This window comes from Phoca vitulina, unplaced genomic scaffold, assembly GCF_004348235.1.
Source record: "Phoca vitulina isolate PV1807 unplaced genomic scaffold, GSC_HSeal_1.0 scaffold30, whole genome shotgun sequence".
NCBI lineage: Eukaryota > Metazoa > Chordata > Mammalia > Carnivora > Phocidae > Phoca > Phoca vitulina.
In genome coordinates this window covers 9007126-9029479 of record NW_022589733.1, presented here as the reverse complement: position 1 = coordinate 9029479, position 22354 = coordinate 9007126, and the positions used below count along the sequence as shown (strand labels likewise).

Below are 22354 nucleotides of genomic sequence, written 5' to 3'. Positions count from 1 at the left end.
TGATTCTTAATCTGCATAAGCTGGTTTGTCTGAATTGATAATTTTTAAAAATTTCCTTTAAATCAAACCAAGTCAGAGCCACCATCCTATAAAGACGACAGAAATTTCAGTCTCTCAGTCATTATTGGGAGACTGTGGGGCCAACTCAAAGTCTCCAAGGAATCCAGAAAGCATAAGTGGTATTCTGAAATGAGGGTGGGAGTGCCGAGAGCTCTAGCTTCAAGATACTTTTCTTGTCTAAGCTGGACGGGCCCCTTAAGGTTTGGTGTGGGTGCCCTCCTGCCACACTGGGCCTTAGGACTCAACTGAGAAAGGTCGTCCCTATACCTATGTCTAGCCTTCCTGGGCACACTAAGTGTTCATTCCTCTGTGTCTTGCCTCCTCCCCGGGTCCTCTCATGGAGTAGGATACAGTGCAAAGAACGAGAAACACGAATTGATTTTAGAAGGTGGGTTTTGACCATGCTAAAAAAAAAAAAAAAATCCTTCAGAGGGGTGCCTGGGTGGCTCAGTCGGTTAAGCATCCAACTCTTGATCTCAGCTCAGGCCTCAAGCTCAGGGTTGTGAGTTCAAGCCCCTTGTTGGGCTCCATGCTGGGTGTAGAGCCTACTTTAAAAAGTGTGTAAGTAACACGTCCCCCCCACCCCCCAGCCAAATTGTTTTGTTCCATCATAGGCTTTTGAATAGGATGTTTCTATAAATTCGAAAGTGGATGGTAATAATTCTGAGAGGTCTTTGTTTTCTAATTAGTAGAGTTTTAGAATTAAAATATTAGGCATTAAAGAGACTCAAAAATGGTTTAGTCCTTTTGTTTTGAAAATTTGTAAGATTCAACAAATACTGAGCACCTACTCTGGAGCAGGCACAATTCTAGGCCTTGGAGCTACAATGAGGAATAAGACCCCCAAGCTCACACATTTTTTTTTTTTTTGGTCACAGCTTTATGAAAGTGTACAATGAAATGATTTTTAGTATATTCAGAGTTGTGGAGCCGACAGCACAATTAAAAAAAAAAAAGAAATCCATATTTTGCTTTTATCCCCCAGTTCCCTCATCCCTGCCCCTCCCCCCCAAGCAACCATTATTTTGCTTTCTGGGTCTGTATATGTATTTGCCCATTCTGGATATTTCATATAAACGGAACCACAACGTGTGGCCTTTTGTGTCTAGCTGCTTTCACCTAGCAAGTTCAAGATTCCTCCATGATGTAGCATGTGTCAGTACTTCTTCATTCATTTTCACGGCTGAGTAACAGTCCATTGTATGGATTATACCTTACTTATCCATCCATCACTTGAGGGACATTAGCTTGTTTCCACCCTTGGCTATTTATTATGAATAATGCTGTTACCAAAGTTTGTGTTTTGAGCTCTGTTTTCATTTTTCTTGGGTATATGCCTAGGAGTGGAATCGCTAGGTCAAATGGTTACCCGTGTGTTTAACTTTTTGAGGAACTTTCCAAAGAAGCTGCACTGTTTTATATACCTACCTGGTGTATGAGGGAACACATTTTCATTTCCTCCTAATTCAAGTCCATTTTAGACTCTGCTCCAGGCTACTAGTACACAACAGAAACTTAAGATAACCTTACTGGCGAGAAAAAAGACTGTTGATTATATTCTTCCTTTGAGGGTCCTCTATTACTCCCTAAGCAGCATCTCTTTGGACCACCCGGGAAGCTGCTAGGCCCACAGGCGTGCTCAGGGGTAGTAACCTGCTTAAGCGGGAGGGGGTGAGTGGGTTAAGGAAACCAAGGGCCGAGTGTCCGGGTCCCCGCGACCTGCGGACCCGCCACACTGCCTGGGCTCGACCGCCCGCCAGCGCCGTCGGGCCAGAGTGACGCTTCTGTTCGACCGGCCGCGGCCGCGGGCCCCGCCGAGCTGGGCTGGCGGCGGACGGTCATGCTGGGTGCCGGGCCCCAGAGGCTGCGGCCCGGGCCCTCGCCCGCCAGGCGGCGGCGCGACTGCTGGGGGCGGGGGACGGAGGCCGCGCCCCCGCGCCCATCCCGCCCGCGCCCCGCTGGGGGCGGCGGTCCGCCCCGAGCCCGCCGAGGCTCTTCCGCGCCGGCAGGGGCAGCAGCGGGAGCGGCGCGGGGCGGAGCGGCGCCAGCGGCCAGGAGCGGCCCGGCCCGGCCCGGCGCGGCGGCGGCGGCGGCGGCGACGCCAGAGCCCGAGGGCGTCGTTCGCGAGGCCGCCGCGGGAGTCCGGCCGCAGCGCGGGGAGGCCTGGGGCCTGGAGGCCGCCGCTGCCGCCATGCCGCTGCTCTTCCTGGAGCGTTTCCCCTGGCCCAGCCTCCGCACTTACACGGGCCTCAGCGGCCTGGCCCTGCTCGGCACCATCGTCAGCGCCTACCGCGCCCTCAGCCAGCCCGAGGCCGGGCCCGGGGAGTCGGAGCCACCAACCGCCGCGGTGCAGACGGAGGCGGCCGTACCCGCCCGGCCCAGCGCCGGCGGTCCCCGGGCCCGCGACGTGGCCCAGTACCTGCTCTCGGACAGTCTGTTCGTGTGGGTGAGCGAGGCAGCCCGGGCCGCCGCGGAGGAGCGGGCGGGAGGCGGGGGCCGCCATGTCACCCATTATGTGCAGGGGGCGTGGCTGGGCCGGGGTCGCCTCTCCGGGCCCCCGGGTGCGGGGCCTGGGGGGGGCGGGGTCCTCCCGCGAGCGCGCCGCCAGACCCGAGGCTGAGGGGCTGCGGTGGTCGGGGGGCTCCGAGAGAGCGGCGGGGCCGAAAGCGGGGGCGGTTTGAGGAAGGGGCTCCGGGAGGCGCGGAGGGCGCGAGGGCACGCGGCCGGGCCCGGGGAGGGGAAGGGGCGAGGGGGGTGGGGGTGGGGTGTCCGAGGAGCCCCGAAGGAAACTCGAGGACCTCCGGGAGTCGGTTACCCCGGCGGTTCAGGGAATTGTGGAGGGAAGTTGAAAGGCTTTTCTGGCTCGGTCAGCCCGGGAATGTTGTTAGCGGGTTGCCCGTGAGGAGGAGGGGGCAGAGACGAGTCCTGTGCTGGCTAGGGGAGAACTGTACGCATCTGGGTGTGTTGGGACATTTCTGTGAGGAGACTGCCTGTCTCCCATAACTTTTTTTTTTGCGCCATTTAGTATGTGATTGTCCTGTTTGGGTCAAACACACATACAAACCGTGCTTCCTTTCCTGTTGCCTTTACCTGGTGATTCATGACGGTTTCCTTTGATGTCTGAGGGCAGTAAAACATTCAGAGTCAAGAGCTGGCTCATCGTTTTCACTCAGGATTTTCGCCTTTCAGTGATCCATTTTAAAACAACGTTTTCAGTTTGTCTGCCAGTGCAAGATAAGCAGCACCTACAAGGCATAAATGCTGGTTTCGCTTGTTAGGACAGATAATTTCAGGCTGGGCAGATAACAGTATTTTGGCTAAAGAACTTTGCTTCCACCTTGGCCTTATATGCCATGCATGTACATGCACACGTGCGCGCGCGCGCACACACACACACACACACACACACACACACACAATGATCAGAAAAGTTGCTCCAGGATTTAAGTCTGTCACTTGGGTTTACTGTGGTGTCTTGGGGCTTGTCTTCTCCTACAGTTCCCATTTGGGGTTAAGAGTAGGCTGTAAATGACTAAGATTAATATTCCAAGGATAGAGAATGATATACAACTCATTTGTTATAATTAATCCCACTGTGCTTCATCAGGAAGCTGTGGGATTTATGAATTTGGTGGGCTGTGGATTAAGTCTCCTGGTCCTTCTGATGAAGAGATTAGTAGAAGGCAGTGAAGAGTGGAGTTTTATTCTTTCACTGCTGTGTACTTGATTTTCGTACTGTGTAAACAGTAGGGAAGAAGGGAGAAAAGAAAGAACTCAGCTCACCTCTCTTTTGTCTTATCTCCAGTCTATTTTTTCATTTGAGTTAGCAGGTAAACATCTTAAAGTGGTGTGAAGAGTGTTTCTGCCAAATGTTAAGATTATAATGTATTCTTTGACAGGTAAGTATGAGACCTAAATAAGCCTTTGAGACGGAACCACTATAGAATAGAACAACTGCTAGTATTGTTTAGTGATTTTCCCCTCCCAGGAGTTTTTGTTTTTACCAAACTCATGTTCAAACTCCAAGGTTAACACCTCTTCATAAACCACTGCATAAAACCTGTTGATTTTCCTGCGAAAATTATTTCTTTTAAGAAAATTTCAGTTTTCCCCTGGCTTTTTCATTAGAGATCTTACCTAGAGCAGGTTTCTCATTTCTTCCTGATCTGTTGATGATTGTTTTCCTTTTTCAGTTATCTTTTTAACGGTTTTTCTAACATCTTTCCTCGTGGTTTTCCCACTTTCATGCTGGCCTGCCTTGGTTTCTCAGACCCTCCACGTGTGCTCTGTAAGCTTTTCTCATCACCTGTGGCATAGTTCTGCTTTGGTACCTGAGCGGGGGCCACAATCTCAAAAGCCTGCTTCCTTAGCCTGACAGATAGCATGATTGAGTGAATATATGGTAGGGCCTTGGTCAAAATGGATCCCTTTGGCACCCTGCCCAAAGACATTCAGATTCAGTTTTTTAAAAACCAAGCAAGATAAAACAAAAACTGATCTTTCTGCCAGTTTGCAAATCCTGCTGGCTGTTATTTGGCATATTGGAATCTCTAAAACTTATCTTTGTAGAGCACAATTTAATATAGGTCTGATAGCATCTCAGGAGGTTTTGATTAACAAACTCAATTCAGAACCTTTCAGAGGTACCATTTGGGGCACTCTGGAGGGCATAGCTGTGAACCCTTTCCCCTACCCTCAAAGCAATCCATATACAAATAAAGCAAAATTTGATAAGTGATGATAGATAGATTAAAAAAAAATATACGGCAGGGTCTGGAGGAAAGAGAAAGTAATGCCTAGGGGAAGGATGCTTGGAAGATGGTATTTGAACCCAGCCTTGGGAGGTAAGAAGGATCTCAGCAAGCAGCATGATGTATTACAAGTAGAGAAAACAGCATGTGAAGGTCAGATGGTGTATGAAAGGTAGTGCAGGGCCTGTGCAGAGCAGCCCATAAACTGGGCTCTTAAATTACAATTCCTTTGGGTCCTATGATTAAGAGTGAGGTTGGGAAGGTAAAGGGGAGGCCTGGGAGTCGCAGGAGGTGAGGGAAGTAACCAACCCCTATAAAGGTATATTTCTGAAAATGGCAATCTGGTACTTGAAAAATGTAGTTTCTCAGATTGAATCCGGGGGATCAATTCAAGGGGAAAGGCAGAGCCTTGGAATCTTCATTTTGATAAATGTCCCAGGCGATTTTTTAGGCACACTGATGGTTGAGAAATGGATTAGGGAGGATAGGATGTGGGGTGAGGATCAGATTTTGTAAGCCTTGCCAGCCCTTCTAAGGAGCAAGGACATTACTTTGTGGGCCATAGGGTTTAAGTGGGAGTGGAGGAGAGGAGGGACTGTCATGATGAGGTAGTTTTCTCAGGGATGACCTGAGGCAGCAGTGGTGAGGATGGGAAGAGGCCAGGAGATGTTGTGAGTTAGACCTCCCCCAAGGAGGTCTCTTCAGGTGGCGCTCTGGTGTGGGTGTTGAGAAGAGGTTCTAGGGGAGGCTCCAGGGTTCTCACACTAGCAAATCCCCAGGTTTGATGTGACCACTTGTTTCTTCATGTCTTTCTAGAACTTTCATTCTAAAGTTTCATTTGAGATTAGGTTTTGTTATTCATTTCTAGGCTTATTTTACAATTTTCAGGTGACCCTTCCGTTAAAGTACCTCTTGATCCATTCCATATTGTTTTGAATTGTACAGGTGTATTTGGCTTTTCCACTTCTTTTTTTTTTTTTTTTTTTTTTTTAAGATTTTTTTTATTTATTTATTTGACAGAGAGACACACAGCGAGAGAGGGAACACAAGCAGGGGGAAGGTCAGAGGGAGAAGCAGGCTTCCCGCTGAGCAGGGAGCCCGATGCGGGGCTCGATCCCAGGACCCTGGGACCACATGACCTGAGCCGAAGGCAGACGCTTAACGACTGAGCCACCCAGGCGCCCCTCCACTTCTTTATTCATATTATTTTCATTACTGTCTCCTTTCTGGTTTTTTATTTTCCTTTTTTACAGATTTGCTTCTAAAATTGTAAGAGCAGGACATGGTAAGATGGAGAAATGGGAATATGAAAGAAGTGTTAAGGTCCTGACATAGTTATATGCAAATCAAGTAATTTATTTATTTATTTATTTATTTTTAGAGATTTTATTTATTTATTTGAGAGAGAGAATGAGAGAGAGAGAGCATGAGAGGGGGGAGGGTCAGAGGGAGAAGCAGACTCCCTGCCGAGCAGGGAGCCCGATGCGGGACTCGATCCTGGGACTCCAGGATCATGACCTGAGCTGAAGGCAGTCGCTTAACCAACTGAGCCACCCAGGCGCCCGCAAATCAAGTAATTTAAATAGAAGTCTGGGGGGGTGGGGGGGAGGAATCATCAAAAACAGAAATGGAGAAAAGTGAACTGACCATTTAGAGCAGGGATTGGTAAACTGGTGGCCTGTTTCGCCTGGCCTGTTTTGTACAGTCTATTTAGCTAACGATGGTTTTTATGTTTTTAAATTTTTTTTTTTTTTTCTTAAGGTGAATACTATGTGACAGCGTGTGGCCTACTGAGCCTAAAATATTTATTATCTGATAGCCCATTAGAGAAAAAGTCGCTGACTCCTTTAAAGAGCCCATCTTCATATAATTATGAAACTTCGGGATTAAAAGTAATTTACTAGGTTTGAGTATGAGTTGAATATTCCAGTGAAGTTTAGAGAAAAATATTAGCTTTAGAAATGTTGGGGCAGCTAAAGAAAAAGTACACTTCTAAATAATAGGATATAAGCCTAGATAAACAACTTAAAAATATAAGAAAGATCCTCAGGGTGAGGGGAAAGAGACAATTTGATTGCTTGCTATGTGTGTGCTGAGTGCTTTGTGTACATAAACTCACTTATTTCCCTGATATTGTGAAAAGAGGAACACTATCATCCACGTAATAAGGGGGAGTATGCATTTTTGCATTTTATTGCATTTTATTTTTTATTTTTTTTAAGATTTATTCATTTGTTAAGAGAGAGCATGAATGCGGGAGAGCGGGGGGGCGGGGCAGAGGGAGAGGGAAAGAGAGTCTTAAGCCAGCTCCACACTGAGCATGGAGCCCGACCCAGGGCTCAGTCTCACCACCCTGAGATCATGACTAGAGCCAAAACCAAGAGTCGGACACTCAACCAACTGCACAGCCCAGGTGCCCCTTTATTGCATTTTATACTTGTCACAGGGAGCCTGCAGAGAGATAACATATTCCAACTGTTCTTTCAGGGAAGAGACAGACAATGCTGTGTGGGAGAGGTGGTGGTTAGTGCTGGTGTTAAGTGGGAGACTAAGAAATATCCATATTGATCCTGTTCTTGAAACAGTTCCTGGTACTTTAACCACATTTCATCACAAGCTCATGAGTAACATCCCATTGGTGGCCAGCATTTTACAGGATCAAAAATACCTCCAGGGTTACACAGTGATAAATGTGGCTAAGCTATTTAAGAGAGTTATCTGCTTTCTTCTCTTTTCCTCTCAGGCCAAACTGTCTTAAAATTTCGTTTCTGTTGTTCTCAGGTAGCACAATAGAACCATTCTGGGAGGGCAGTTTTCTTATGGAGCCTTAAAGGGAATTACTTTAAGCCTGATTAGGTAGGGGTTCCTTGGGTCAGTACTATCTGATGTTTTCTGTTATAGGCTGCTCAGGGACAAACAAAACTTGTTTTTATTTTGTGTAGGCTAATACAAAAGAAAGATGTTTGGTGGGGTCTTAAAAAATATTATTTAAGGTGTTTACATTGCTATAGATAAGAGAAACTTCTGAAGCATTTTAATATAGTAGAAATACCATGTAACCAGGATCATTGAGGCCACCCAGTTTGGGATTGCTAGTTATCAGTCTCCCATCATGGTGAGAAAAATACATGTGGAACTTCAGAACTGGTCAGAAAGTTTATTAGACTCTAAACTTTAGAAAAATTAATTAAAAAAATAAATGCATGATCACGGTACAGAAGTCACAGGTGATGTACAGTGAAAAGTAAATCTTCTGCTTCCCTTTCCCAGAAGTGGCCATTACTTTTTTTTTTTTTTTTTTTAAGATTTTGTTTATTTGAGAGAATGAGCGAGCGAGAGAGAGCGAGTGAGAGAGCACATAAGCAGGGGCCGAGGCAGAGGGAGAAGCAGGCTCCCTGCTTAGCAGGGAGCCCAACTCAGGGCTCGATCCCAGGACCCCAGGATCTTGACCTGAGCCGAAGGCAGACGCTTAACCGACTGAGCCACCCAGGCGCCCCCTATTACCACTTTCTTGTAATTAATGCTGGTGTGAAGTAGAAGACCAGGAAGCATCCAGGTTGATCAAGTCCTTGACACTATTCACATCTACGATTATACAAATGTGTCTGTGTGTACGCATATGCTTTCTTTTTTACATACAGGGTAACATGGTAATGGCGTTTCTACACCTTGCTTTTTTTTCAGTGAACAAGTGATCTTGAAGTTTCCATACAATGCTAGTAGAAAAGAGAACTGCCGAGTTAGTTTTCCTGGCTTCATTGTATTCCACTGAATGGCTGGCAGTTTATTGAACTTGCCTCCCACCATTTTTCTGCTATTAGTGAACAGTGCTCCAGTGAACCCCTTGTCTTTACATTTATGCCTGGATTCTGCCTGCAAGGAAAAACTAGCTAGTTGCATAGAACAATAAAATGAGCTTAGTACTTTTAGTGTGGTCTATGTGGATAAAGTGGTGGTTCAGACCAGGCATGCTGGAGGTGAGCCTCGTTTTGCTTGTTGGAAGTGAGAAGGTTTGTCCTGGTTCTATGGATGTACAACTGGGCTAAAGTGTTTCTGTAAGAATATTACTGGGTGACCTAATGGAATCTGATCTGGGACTTGCTTTAATGTATTTATTTAGTTAATTTTTTAGAATGAAATATTTTATTTCAGTTAGAAAACACCACTTATCCGTTTATTTTTCTCCTATTCAGAGGCCCAGGAACAAATGATTTTATACAGTGTGAAATTTAGCAAATGCTCACACATAGAACCACGGTAAAAAAAAAAATTTTTTTTTAAAGATTTTATTTATTTATTTGACACAGAGAGAGAGCACAAGCAGAGGGAGCGGCAGGCAGAGGGAGAGGGAGAAGCAGGCTCCCCGCTGAGCGGGGAGGCTGATGCAGGGCTCCATCCCAGGACCCTGGGATCATGACCTGAGCCAAAGACATGCTTAACCGACTGAGCCACCTAGGCGCCCCCCAATTTTTTTTTTGTACAGGTGATCTTTTTTCTAATTGAAGTGTAGTTGGTGGGATTTGCTCTTAAGTGAGGAATGCTACAATTATATTTCTTTCCATATTTGCAATTTTTCAAGGCTTTATCAGTTTTAAAGTTGAGAATTTATCGTATATTGTCATTTTTTTATAAATAGACATAGAATAGTTTATTAATAATCGTTAAGGTGTTTTAAAAAACACTTTGTTCATCATCTTAAAATTTTTAGTTGCTTCCAATTCTCTGTAGCTCTAGCTTTCATATAAAGTTCACAAAAGGGTAGCTGTTCCTTTTTACATAAATTTCCTTCTAATATCAGTATATTTTCTCAAGCTTTTTTTCCCCCTTCTTATCCTTGCTAATTTTTAAATCTTCCATTGAAATTAAAATAAGAAATGATTATCTGTGAGTGATGAGATTATGACAGACTTCCACTTTAAAAAAAAAAGATACTAATTTTTTTAAACTGTATTTTTGAACTTTAAGAAATGTAACTGAGAAATAGTAAATAATACTTTACTTTTTGTTTTGTAACCCAAGATATACGAGAATGTGCTTTTGGATAGAGCAATGATTAAGCCACCCCAAATTTACTTTCTTCTCCTGCATTGATTGCGCTCCCAGTAGCCTGCTTGGTGTATTGTTAGATGCTTATCAAGTTCTGTGTCCTGTAGATTCTAAAAGCTCTTTGAATGTGGGGTCTAGAGCTCCCTCATGTCTTGAACAAGTAGGTGCTAAATGTGTGGACTTTATTTCTTTATTTCTTATGCCTACATGCAAAACCAGCAAGAATTCTTTTTTTAAATTGTGTTGTAATTAGGCTGGGGAATGTTTGGCTGACTTAAAAAATTCTGTTCAGGGGCACCTGGCTGGCTCAGTCAATAGAACATGCAACTCTTGATCTCAGGGTCAAGAGGTCCAGCCCCACGGTGGGGGTAGAGTTTACTTAAAAAAAAAAAAAAGAAAAAAAAATCTGCTCGGCTAGAAGATGTGGCATGAAGGGTTGTGGTTGTGGTTTTGTCTGATGAAGTTTTTCTTAATTAACATGACTAAAGTTCCCGTTGACTGGTTTAGAACACAATGAAAAGGAACCTTCTCCACATCTATTTCATCTCCTTAAAAATTAGTATTCTAAGCTATTTTTTTGGACCCTTTCAAATAGGGCTGTTTGACAGGGAGTCACAAGTTAGGGATATAGGATGTTTTGGATAACTGATTTGGGTTTTTTTCCTGATTATTTGCAGGATTTAATTACCAGAACTGTTTCAGCCAAACTATTTTTTTTTAATTCTTTAAAAATATATCACGTATTTCCTTGTCCCATTAGGCAGAATAGGACTAAACATAATTTAATCTTTTTGTAATGAATCAGGGCTGCCATTATATATGTTCTCCCAAAGGGGTGCATGGTGTGAGATACTAAGGAGGACCTAAAGAGATAGATCTTAAGGAGCTTGTTTTCTTGTATTACTTCTTCTGTCATCTTTTTTTTCCTTTGACAATATCATTTGCTTCTTTTAAAAATAGAGGGAAGAATGACCTGGGAAGAAGAATATGGCCACCTTCCTGTAAAGTTAGTGAATCAAAGGTTAAAGCAGTCTTTACATTGAGTTGGGGTTCATTTCCATTGCTCTCAATGAAAGTCATATTTACTGTCTTTATCAAGGTCCTTTTGGCTTTTGGGGTCATGCAGAATTTTAAAAATCATTTGAGCATAAGTGGTAAGATGTGCCCCACTACTTTCTTGGTCAAGGGCAGCCCACTCTTTCATTTTGTGAGCATTATATTTGTTGTGTAGGTGTCGGGATATCCATCTCTTAATTACCTAAGTAAAGAGATTTCCCATCTCCTGTTGAAGAAGGCCTTGGTTTTGCGTTGGTGGCTTCTGTTGCCTTCCAGTTCTCAGACACTCCTGGCAGTTTGCTTCTTCCTTCTTCTTGGTTTCTCAGTTCCATTCCCCTCTGATGCCCCAGAACCATTACTTGAAGACCAACACTGAGCATGGAGAACATTTATCTTTTGGCTGGCAGATTATCCCATTGTAGTACATATGTGTATATACACATACCCCTATATATGTATAGGGGGTTCTCAATTTTTTTATGGTCTTGTGGCTTTTCTGTGACCATCAACCCTCTCCTCACCTGCTGTTTGTTTGGCAGGGCAGAGTAAGATATTTGGCTGCTGGATTTTAGTTCATGATAACCTCAATTTCTAGAAAAGTTTTCTTCAAGGCTATCAAAATCTTAATGTAGGAAATGATACACCTAAGAGACACCTACAGCTTACAACGTGCATACAGTTTTGTATGTTCAGTATAAAGTTTACGTACGGTTCAGTAAAGGCTGAAGGGAAAGGTGGCCTGCTGGATGGTGCATACTGGGACAGGGCTCTGTGATTAACTGGTAAGCTGGTGCCTCTCCTTCCCGCTCCTCATTTCTACTCCCACCACCCATAAAAGCGTGCCCCTTCAAATATTACTTATCTTGTATAGGTAGGGAACTGGGGAGGCTCAGTCCTTAGAAATGTTGAATTCCTAATACAAAGTTTTTAGACCTGCTTTTATTTTTCAACAGGAGGAAATAAACTTTCTTTCTTTGATTTGTATACAGGTTCTAGTAAATACTGCATGCTGTGTTTTGATGTTGGTGGCTAAGCTAATCCAGTGTATTGTGTTTGGCCCTCTTCGAGTGAGTGAGAGGCAGGTAAGTCCAAACAGCAAGGATGGATTCTAGTGACCAGATTTTTTTTTTTTTAACTTTGTGTTTGATATAATTTTAAACTTACAGAAAGGTTGCATGAATACTCTGAAGAGCTTCCATACACCCTTATCCAGATTCACAGTTGTCAACAATCTGTCCCATTTGCTTTCACTTTTTTTTTTTTTAAAGATTTTATTTATTTATTTGACAGAGAGAGACACAGTGAGAGAGGGAACACAAGCAGGGGGAGTGGGAGAGGGAGAAGCAGGCTTCCTGCTGAGCAGAGAGCCCTATGTGGGGCTCGATCCCAGGACCCTGGGATCATGATCTGAGCCGAAGGCAGACGCTTAACGACTGAGCCACCCAGGCGCCCTTTGCTTTCACATTTGTCTTTTATTTATATTATATGTATTTTTTCTGATCCATTTGAGAGTAAGTTATGGACGTCATACCCTTGGACCTCCAAATACTTCAGCATGTATTTCCTAAGAGCAAGGACATTTTCTTATGTAACCATAGCACAATGATCAAAATTAGGAAACTTAGCATTGATAAAATACTTTATGGAATCCACAGTCCATATTCAGTGTAGCCAGGTTGTCCTGATATTGTTCTTTATAGCTGTTTTTCCCATGACTTTCATGAATGCAGTTTTTAAAGAAGCATAGATTTGTTTTAGTTTGAATAATAATAAACATCACTCTTTAGAATATAGGTTCTTTTCCAAAGGAATTACCGAGAGATTTAAATTTTTCCCTTTGGACAAGTAAATTAAGATTCGTCATTCCACAAGCAGAAGATTAGGGATAGTCTGACATTGGAACATTACTCCCAGAAGGTGCAGGTGTATGAGCAGGACATGCTTGTAATAAAGAATGTGCCACAAGCATACCGTACAGATTGGCAGGCCCCCAAGGATTTTAGCATAGAATGTAGAAATGGTGTGTTTAAAAATAAGAATTTAGAACTGGCCTTAAAACAACAACATACAAACAGAACTAGATTTCACTTTATCTTATCCCCGCGATGAGACACAGGGACCTGCTACCTTGAACTTGCATTGGCCTAGCTCCTTACCTACCCTTTCAACACAAGTCCCCTGTTATCAGATCAGCTGAGGTCCTAGTTCAGAGCTAAACCGAGGTTACTGTGTGGTTGAGCCCTTGGATGCTGTTAGGAGCAGGACTGTTTGTTCTCCCAGAGAGTTTTCATTAGTGAGTATTCAGCACTTTCTCCAAAATATCAACTCCAGAGGTCTCCCAGGTAGCACTGTGGAAGGTCATTTTGGGGGTAGGAATCAAAAGCTCCTTTTGATGCTTCTTTCTTTGTGACGAAAAACTTCTGGCTTGCGGCCCAGAAATTGGTCAGGCCAGGCAAGCCATCTCCTTGCTGGTGGATTGATCTGGCACCAGTGGGCCTTAATCCACTGCTTTCATTTTCCTGAAATGTTAAATATCCGTTCAAAATTTTCAGAACACATTACCTTGGAGCGTTATATAGATTTTTACGATACCTAGAGGTAACGGGCACATCTGTTATCCTACTTTGAGTTTTTCAGTACAGATCACATCTTCCATTTATTTTACTTACTTATTTAAAACTTGTTATTCGAGTATAGTTAACACATAGTGTTACCTTAGTTTCAGCTACACAAACAGTGGTTCCACAGCTCTGTGCACATTATGCTGTGCTCCCCACCGTGATGACTTTTTTTTGATGAGTGTCATCCAGTGGCATTTATCAAGCACTAGTTTGAGTTAGAACTCTGCAGAATTGACATGGGTTTGCTCTGTGGGTGATTCAAGAAAGTTCAAGAAATAAAGTCATGCTGGAGGCAAAGACACTGAATACCGACAGCAGGAGAAGAAAGAAACTGTTCGGGGAGGTTTAGAGCAAGGGATTTTTTTTTTAAGGCGCATAATGCCCGCTATGGGACATGCCCCAGCACCGTACATAGAGTAGCTTAGTTAAGTTTCTCCAGCAGTTCTGTGAGGTGGATACCAGGCTCATAAGGCCCATCTTATAGATGGGGAGACCAAAGCACGGGAACGTTAAGTGACTCGTCACAAGTCGCACGGCAAATACATGGTGGGGTGAAGATTCAAAACCCAGGCACAAGATGTCCTGGGTTCACCTTGTACTTCACCTGTCCCAGATCTGGAAACAGGCATTCACCAAAGGTTCCTAGTTCCCTTTGTTCTTTGTGCAAATGGTGGACAGTCAGTATAGTGGCTAAAAGTCCTCGAAGTAATAATCTTATCTTTCAGTAGTCTTCATTTGTTATACATTTAGGCTCAGTTATTTCTGTTTCTATTCAGTTTTGTTTTTTTTCTGTTTTAATTGTTTGAATTTGCGAAACATTTATATGGTTCAGAACTATTGCTGAGAATATACTTAGGAGTCCTGTTTGATTCTCCTGTCTTTACTCAGTTCCCACCCCTTCCACAGATGGCTCAGTAGTGTGTTTTAGGGGCTAGACTCCCCTCCTTGACCTTTTTCTTCAGGGTAGTGAAGATTTTAAAAACTGGATAGCCTCCTTATAGGCAAAGTACTCTCCCACTAACCCTGGGAGAGTACATTTATACAACTTCTTTGGAAACCAGGTGGGTGGTACTTAATAGAAACCATAAAAACATTCGTAACCTTTGATTCCATAATGCTGAAGAAATAGAAACTCTGGCAGAGATACTCATTGCAACATTTTCCAAAGGGAGACAAAAACAATTTCATTGTCCATCTGTAACCACTAAAATGGTATATTCAGGGATTATTCACTGATGCTAGTAAGGTTCTCACAATATGAGAAGTGAAATAAAGCAGTGTACACAAAAATTAAGGTTTTGCACATTAGGAGAAGACAAGAAAAATGCATAAAAATGCTAAGGCATTTTTGTTTTACTCTTCTTACGGATTATAGGCTGGTGAATGAGCATATGTTATTTTTTAATCTGAAGGATGTTTAAAAAGAAAAAGCCTAATCTTTTCTATTGTTTACAAATCCAAAGAGCAGAAGTATTAAAAATGATACTTGTAGACTTCACTATTTTTAAAATTTTGTTGGAAGTATTTGTGTTATTCTTAATATACAAGGTACCAGACTAATATCACTCCCCTTTTGATGGCTAAAATCTTATAACTGACTGAGGGATTACAATCCAGAGTCTACACATGACTTTCTAGGTGCCTTACCTTTATTCTTGAGAGTTTATTTTTTTCTTTACCTTCTAATGTCTTGCGAACAAATGTTAGAAAGCTGAATGTAGAATGTATTTTCTCCAGAGCAGCCAGTTTTTGTTGTGTTAACTTCTCTTAAATAGGTTAGATGTAATAGTACTAACCTTTATAAATATTTTTCTTTTCAGCACCTCAAAGACAAGTTCTGGAATTTTATTTTCTACAAGTTCATTTTCATTTTTGGTGTGCTGAATGTGCAGACGGTGGAAGAGGTGGTCATGTGGTGCCTCTGGTTTGCTGGACTTGTATTTCTACATCTGATGGTTCAGCTCTGCAAGGACCGATTTGAATATGTGAGTTTTTAGCCACGCTCTCTGCTTGCTTAGTCACACATTTGCCAGGTTTGAACTGGGTAAGATGAAGGAGCCATAACGGCCACGTCCTGGGTAGGTCTCCAGGGCAAGGCTCCCAGATCAGGTAGCCGCCGCCTATTTCTTGAGGAACTTCCTGTAGCGGCCACAAAATGCAGGATCAGTGTCTCTGCTGAAGATTCCCTCCCCTCCCCACTAGCAGAGTGTGTTACAGCCCGCGTGGGGTCAGTTCACCTACACAAACTGTTCCCATCACAGCTTGAGGAAAGCTTAACGTATAAGCTGAATAAAAGCGGCTGTCTTCCAGATATCTTCTGTTCCAGTCTCCTTCCGTTTTTTTCCTCTGATTCTTGGAACCTTCTTTTGGACTAGTTTACACTATTTCCAGCCCTGGGCAAGGACTGAATTAGCCCTCCTGTCTCCCTGGGTCCTGAGAGAAGTGAATCCTTCTCTGTCCGGGTACAAGATCTGCCTCTCGGCTTCAGATCAGAGTTGTGGGGTGAACCCTCACTCTTCATTGCCCCCGGACAAATGTCAAGGGTCCTGGGGAAGCGCACACCTACAGTTCTGCCCCTCAGTTACACCACTCCGGGGCCTCATTTGCTCTTTGCTTCACCCGGTCCTCGGGGACACGTGGTCCCTGCACCTCTCTGTGAGTTCATCTCGGTCTGAAAGCTCTTCAGGGGTCAAGAGCAGGAGTGCGCAACCTCCCTAACGGGTTTGTTATCTCCACCCTCCTGCTCAGACTCCCAGCCCCAGGCCTCTGTCCCCGCTGTTGCCTCTCCTTGTATACTGTTAATCTAGCATCGTGGTAGGGGGCGCTCCACACCTGGATGATATTTCCCTTGTCCCAGCCCCGAACACTGTAGGAATATGCTCCCAGTGAATTTTCAGGAGGAGGGGGAGAGCAAGATGGAGAAAGAAACACAACAGAACATGGTGCTGTCTGGAGTGCTGTTGAATATTGAGAGACTTAAATACCTTTGGAAAATTTCTTAGAGAGGGGCTTATCATCCACTGGTAGGAGGAGGATCCTTGAGAATTTGAGATGGAAATATGATGTATGTTGTTAATATTCCATAAAGTAAGTGATAAAGATCTCTGAATATCAGCTCGTGCTCATATTTAGGTTGGTTGGAGAATTTGACCATCTGGCACTGGGGTGCTTTTCTGTGCTTGGTATTTGGCGGCGCTGCTAAGCCCAGGTTCCTGAGCAGACACCGAGACTACCCTTGAGTTTCTCAGGGAAGCTTAACAGTGCCGTGAAGAATGAGCTTCCTTCTCCTGTTTTGTATGTTTCAGCTTTCCTTTTCTCCCACCACACCCATGAGTAGCCACGGGCGAGTTCTGTCTCTGTTGATCGCAATGCTGCTTTCTTGCTGTGGATTGGCAGTCGTCTGCTGTGTCACGGGCTACACCCACGGGATGCACACGCTGGCTTTCATGGCAGCAGAGGTAAGGTGTGGATGCGGGTTTTTGTTCTGATCATACTCCTGTATGTTTTCAAGTCACCCATGTTGTGACTGAGGGATATTTGGTCTTTTGTTTTAACAAGCATGTTTTGGAATTCCTTGCTTTTGTGTCGGGTACTGGTATTGAAGGGAAAAATGTATGATTTCCTGTAATCCTTGCTACGACATAATAAAAGGTAATTATTTTTGCCCACATTTCTATAGTGCTTACTGTATGCTGAGGGTTGCTGTAAATACCTGCAGTGTATTGACTCATTTTATTATTCCTGTTTATAAATGGGGAAACTGGTGTAGAGGGTGCAGTGAATTATTTAAGGTTTCAGAGTGAGCAGTGGCACAATCCAAAAATTGAGTTTTTTTAGCTAGGATATAAATTAAAATTTTATGGGATAATATAAATATGTAAGCTATATTCTTTATTTTGGAAGACTAATCTGAGATATTCATGTATATTTTAAATTTACTTTTTAAACCTTTGAAAATACCAATTTTTGTTCAATAGAAATAAAAATTTTTTTGTATGTCCTTATATTCAGTTGCTATCTTTGCTTTTTTCCTCAGGCCAAAGGCAAAATATTTTTATCTTTACCATAATTGCTACTATTAAGGAAAAAAATGAAATAATAGATTATTAAAGTTAATTAGCTAATATCAAAACACTAAGTTTGAACTGCTATTTGGGAATTTGTTAGAATAGGGTTAACATTTATTGGGGTGCCTGGCTGGGTCATTTGGTGGAATGTGTGACTCTTGATCTGGGGGTCGTGAGTTCAAGCCCCACGTTGGAGGTAAGAGTTCATTTTAAAAATTTAAAAATTTTTAAAAAAATTTTGCTTAGTAGCATTGATTTCAGAATATGATGTAGTAGTGTAAGTAAAATTAGGAAAGGAACATTTAAGTACTTAGTAAAACATTCGCAGTTCTAAATGAATACCGTCTATATGTGTATATTTCTCTTGAAAAAAATCTAAAATTTTTTTTGCACTGATCTATGTTATTAGTTTGCTTTAGATCTATTTTACAATAAATCATCATTTGCATGATAGTCTGGTTTTCCTGCTTTTTACTTTTAATTAATATTAAGCCAAACTTTGGAAAAGGTATACCTAAAAATAAAGTCATTTAAATTAGGCTTATTGGATCTTACTATAGTACATATTTTTATTTCAGCTCATTACTATGATTGTTTCAAGATAATAATGTTACAGATTTTATATTTTGAACTTAATCGTATTTTTATATTTATAGTGTTAATCTATGTAAAATATTTTCCATTTATAGATTGGGATTTCCATATCTCAAACAATGTAATAGTTCTCTTCTGGTAGTTTAAGAGGAGATTTTTTTTAATATCAATTTCTATAATACAAAATACTGCGAAGGGCTTATTCTTTATTTCCTTCATTCTTTTTGTTTTTGTGTGGGCAAGGGGAGTATACAAAGTGTTATGTAGAGGGCAGGTACTCATCTTGGATTGGGGTACCTGCACTATACTTTTGGTATAGGATCACCAAGTATTCAAACACCCTTTGTAGTAATCAATGATGGTGACTTCCTGCTGTGTAAAATAGAAGTGGTTGTCAAATTACTAGAATGAACCTCAAGATTATAGAAGGCAGCCCCATGAGATGGACAGGTGTAATCAGTTGTCACCTATTAACAGAAAAAAGGCTCAATGAAAGTTGGTTTCTAGGTCATGAAAGAATTCTGTGGAAATTTGAAGCAGATAAAAAATAGTTGGTAAGCTTGAACAACCTGCTTTTTTTTCTTTCAGTTTTATTGTGATATAATTGACATACAGCATTGTATAAGTTTAAGGTATACAGCCTAATGATTAACTGACATAGATTGTGAAGTGATTATGACAGTAAGTTTCCTTAACATCCATCATCTCATTATAGATACAGAAAAAGAAAGAAAAGGGTTTTTTCCTTTGTGATGAGAACTTTCAGGATCTACCCTCTCCACAACTTTCAGATGTACCACAGCAGTGTTAACTACGGTCATTATGTTGGATGTTACATCCCCAGTCCTCATTTATCTTGTAACTGGGAGTTTCTACTTTCTGACCGCATTCATCCCATTCCCCCACCACCCCCTCCCTTGAATAACCCGTGTTTTAGTTGAACTGAGAAATGCTTGCCTTTTATCTTTTTGTAAAAGTTAAGTTTGGCCTGAGCAATTCCAAATTTTACTAAAGAAAAAATACATCTTTCTTTATAGTCTCTTCTTGTGACAGTGAGGACTGCTCATGTGATTTTACGGTGAGTAAAAATTTGGGAGGGAGGCGATTGAGGTCTACTCATACAGTTGATTTTAAGATGTCACATGTATAAAATCTATAAAAATGTGACTATACTGTATCACGTGTAAGCTAGATTAAACTGTAACAGTAAATTGCTAAAATGATTTTTCTTTGTTCACTGCAGATATGTAATTCACCTCTGGGACCTCAACCATGAAGGGACATGGGAGGGAAAAGGAACCTATGTCTATTACACAGATTTTGTCATGGAGCTCACTCTCTTGTCCCTGGACCTCATGCACCATATTCACATGTTGGTAAGCTTCCTCAGAAGGAGCTCTAACAGAGAGCTAGGTGTTTTAGAATCAGAAACCCTGGTTAGTCCATAAGAAATGAAACATTTGTGGATAAACTGTGTAAAGACTCTCAAAACAAACGCAGCTGTGCCCCTCTGTCTTTCTGCCACTGGGTATAGAATAATGGCGTGCACTTCGGCTGGAGCCCAGCTTGAGTTTGCTGTCCTCCTAGGGCACTCCGTGAACTCCACTGACCTAGTCACTGGTCATTCTTTACCATGAAATTAAGAGGATTCCGTATGCTCCCCCTAGTTTCTGTGGCTTCTGATACGTAGCAGTTACTTTGTAGGGGGTAATGGGAACTCTTGCAATGTTAGCTACTTCATGGATTCATAAATTTTCTGCTTTATAATTAAAAAGAAAGCATTTGTGTTTCATTCCTCCTACTTCATCGTTTACATTTTACTTTGCTATGCAAGAAATTACAGTTGAAAATCTGCTTCCATGGTTAGCACTTCAGTGATCTAATAATGGTGAGAATCAACATATTTGGTGGGCAGTTGATTTATACTATAAGCCTATTAAAGATGCATTTAAAAATTACTGGGTTAGGGGCGCCTGGGAGGCACAGTTGGTTAAATGTCTGACTCTTGGTTTTGGCTCAAGTTGTGAGATTGAGCCCCAAGTCAGGCTCCACGCTCTGAGTGGTTCTGCTTATAACTCCCTTTCCCTCTCCCCATACCTGTCCTCCCCGCTCAAATAAATAAATAAATCTTTTTTTTAAAAGATTTTATTTATTTATTTGAGAGAGAGAGAATGAGAGACAGCACGAGAGGAAGAGGGTCAGAGGGAGAAGCAGACCCCCTGCTGAGCAGGGAGCCCGATGTGGGACTAGATCCCGGGACTCCAGGATCATGACCTGAGCCGAAGGCAGTCGCTTAACCAACTGAGCCACCCAGGTGCCCTAAATAAATAAATCTTTAAAAAAAAAAAATGACTAGGTTAGACACAGGACATTTCTAAGTATGCTTTTTGAAAATAACTTTGAAAACATATTTAAAAACATGTATAGCTTTTGTTTAAAGCTCCCTCGAATGCGCAGGGATAACTGTTAACGTTTTATTGTATTTATTGCTTCCTTTTATATTCAAATACATACAGTCATAAATTGAGATTTTATTTTGGACATTCAGTTTAGTTTTGCTTTTTTTTTTTTTTTTTTTTAGCTAATGTATTATCTGTATTGTCCTGTGCTAGCCACAGTTCTTCGGAACCATTTAATGCCTTCAGGATAAGAATTCCATCATATAGATGTATAATGATTTTAATTAACCAACCCTCATAATGGATATTTAGACTGTATTCAGTTGTTTGCTGTTTTCACATCTTTACATAGTTTATCACATACTAGTTTTTTGAGATAGTTTTATCTGGCTTTTTTCACTTAAATATTTTCCCATGTAATTAATCTTTAAAAATGTTATACATAAATATAGTATAATAATATATAACTTTATTTTATAAAAAATGCAATTAATGACTATATACTATTACATTATATGAATTTACAACCTAACTATTTCCCTACTGGGCATTTTGCTCATTTCCTGGTTTTCTTTTTTATAATTGCATGGATGGATATCTTTGTGCATAAAGCTTTTAAATTTCGGATTAGTTCCTGAGAAAAGATAGCTGATGATGGAATGACTAGGCCAAAGAGCGTGTACATTGTTTATGGTAGTGAGATAAATATCTGCATTTGCTTGGTGAAAGATTGTTCCAGTTCCCGTTTACCACCAATAAGAGCTTCTGTTACATACGTCACCTTTGTCACTAGCGAGTTCACATTCATTTTTATTGTGTGTTTCATTCTTTTTCCTTCCTGCGAAGTTATTTGGCAACATCTGGTTATCCATGGCCAGCTTGGTCATCTTCATGCAGCTGCGTTACCTATTCCACGAAGTGCAGCGTCGGATCCGCCGGCACAAGAACTACTTGCGTGTGGTTGGCAACATGGAGGCCAGGTGCGTGAGCACACGCTGATGTTGCCCAACTGGACTCGTTTTAGATTTTTTATAATAACAGATCCCAGGTGATCCGAGAACCACTTTTGTTAGCTGTTAACCGAAGGGTGAAGAGGATAAGTGGAGGCTCTGGAGAAGGACTGCCAGGTGTGAATCCTCACCTATGTGAGGATTTGCTGTGTGATTTGGGGGCCCCTTAATAAAATCTCTGTGCCTCAGTTGCTTCCACTCTAGGGATGATAGCAGAGCCTTCGTCCTGGAACTGTTGGGAGGAGCCAGTGGGCTAGTGCAAGTAACATGCTTAGAACAGTATGAGTATGTAGCAGCTGCTCAATAAATACTAGGTGGTTCTTATTATGCCGTTATTTTTATCATCATCATCATTAAGCGGAAGCTTCCTTGGGCTTCTATCCTCTATTTTATGAAGTGGGTCTCACTTAATTCCTTCCACATGCATGTTTACACACACGCTCTTAAGCTCACCAAGGGAGGGACTCACTTGCCAGCCTGCAGATGTGAGATGAATGGGTATCTTTAGTGTCCAGGGGAACAGTTTGGCTCTCTAGGGGTGGGTCTTAACTCCTCTGGTTTGCCCAGAAATGTTCCCTCAAGTCATTTTTAGCTAATGTGTTATGTTGAAGGAACTAACAGCTGTTGTTAAGACAGAGTTCATTTCTGTGTTTACGTTTCTTGCTCTTTGGTGGGCTATGAAGAGAAAGCAGATGTAATGTTTTTGATGGTTGGGAACGTTTAACTGCCCCAGATTCCTCTGTAACTGCT

At 42.1% G+C, this 22354-nt stretch overlaps 1 protein-coding gene across 1 annotated transcript in view; it reads left to right on the top strand.

The window, feature by feature from the left end:
• Positions 1-2091: 2091 nt before the first annotated feature.
• The window catches only part of AMFR (autocrine motility factor receptor), a 46460-nt gene continuing 26197 nt past the window's right edge, over positions 2092-22354 (top strand). Inside the window, exons 1-7 of the mRNA XM_032424241.1 lie at positions 2092-2506; positions 11903-11995; positions 15355-15519; positions 16840-16992; positions 19233-19273; positions 19439-19571; positions 21441-21574. Of these exons, the coding sequence (XP_032280132.1) occupies positions 2252-2506; positions 11903-11995; positions 15355-15519; positions 16840-16992; positions 19233-19273; positions 19439-19571; positions 21441-21574 (974 nt within the window). The 5' untranslated portion in view covers positions 2092-2251. The remainder of the gene's footprint in view (positions 2507-11902; positions 11996-15354; positions 15520-16839; positions 16993-19232; positions 19274-19438; positions 19572-21440; positions 21575-22354) is intronic.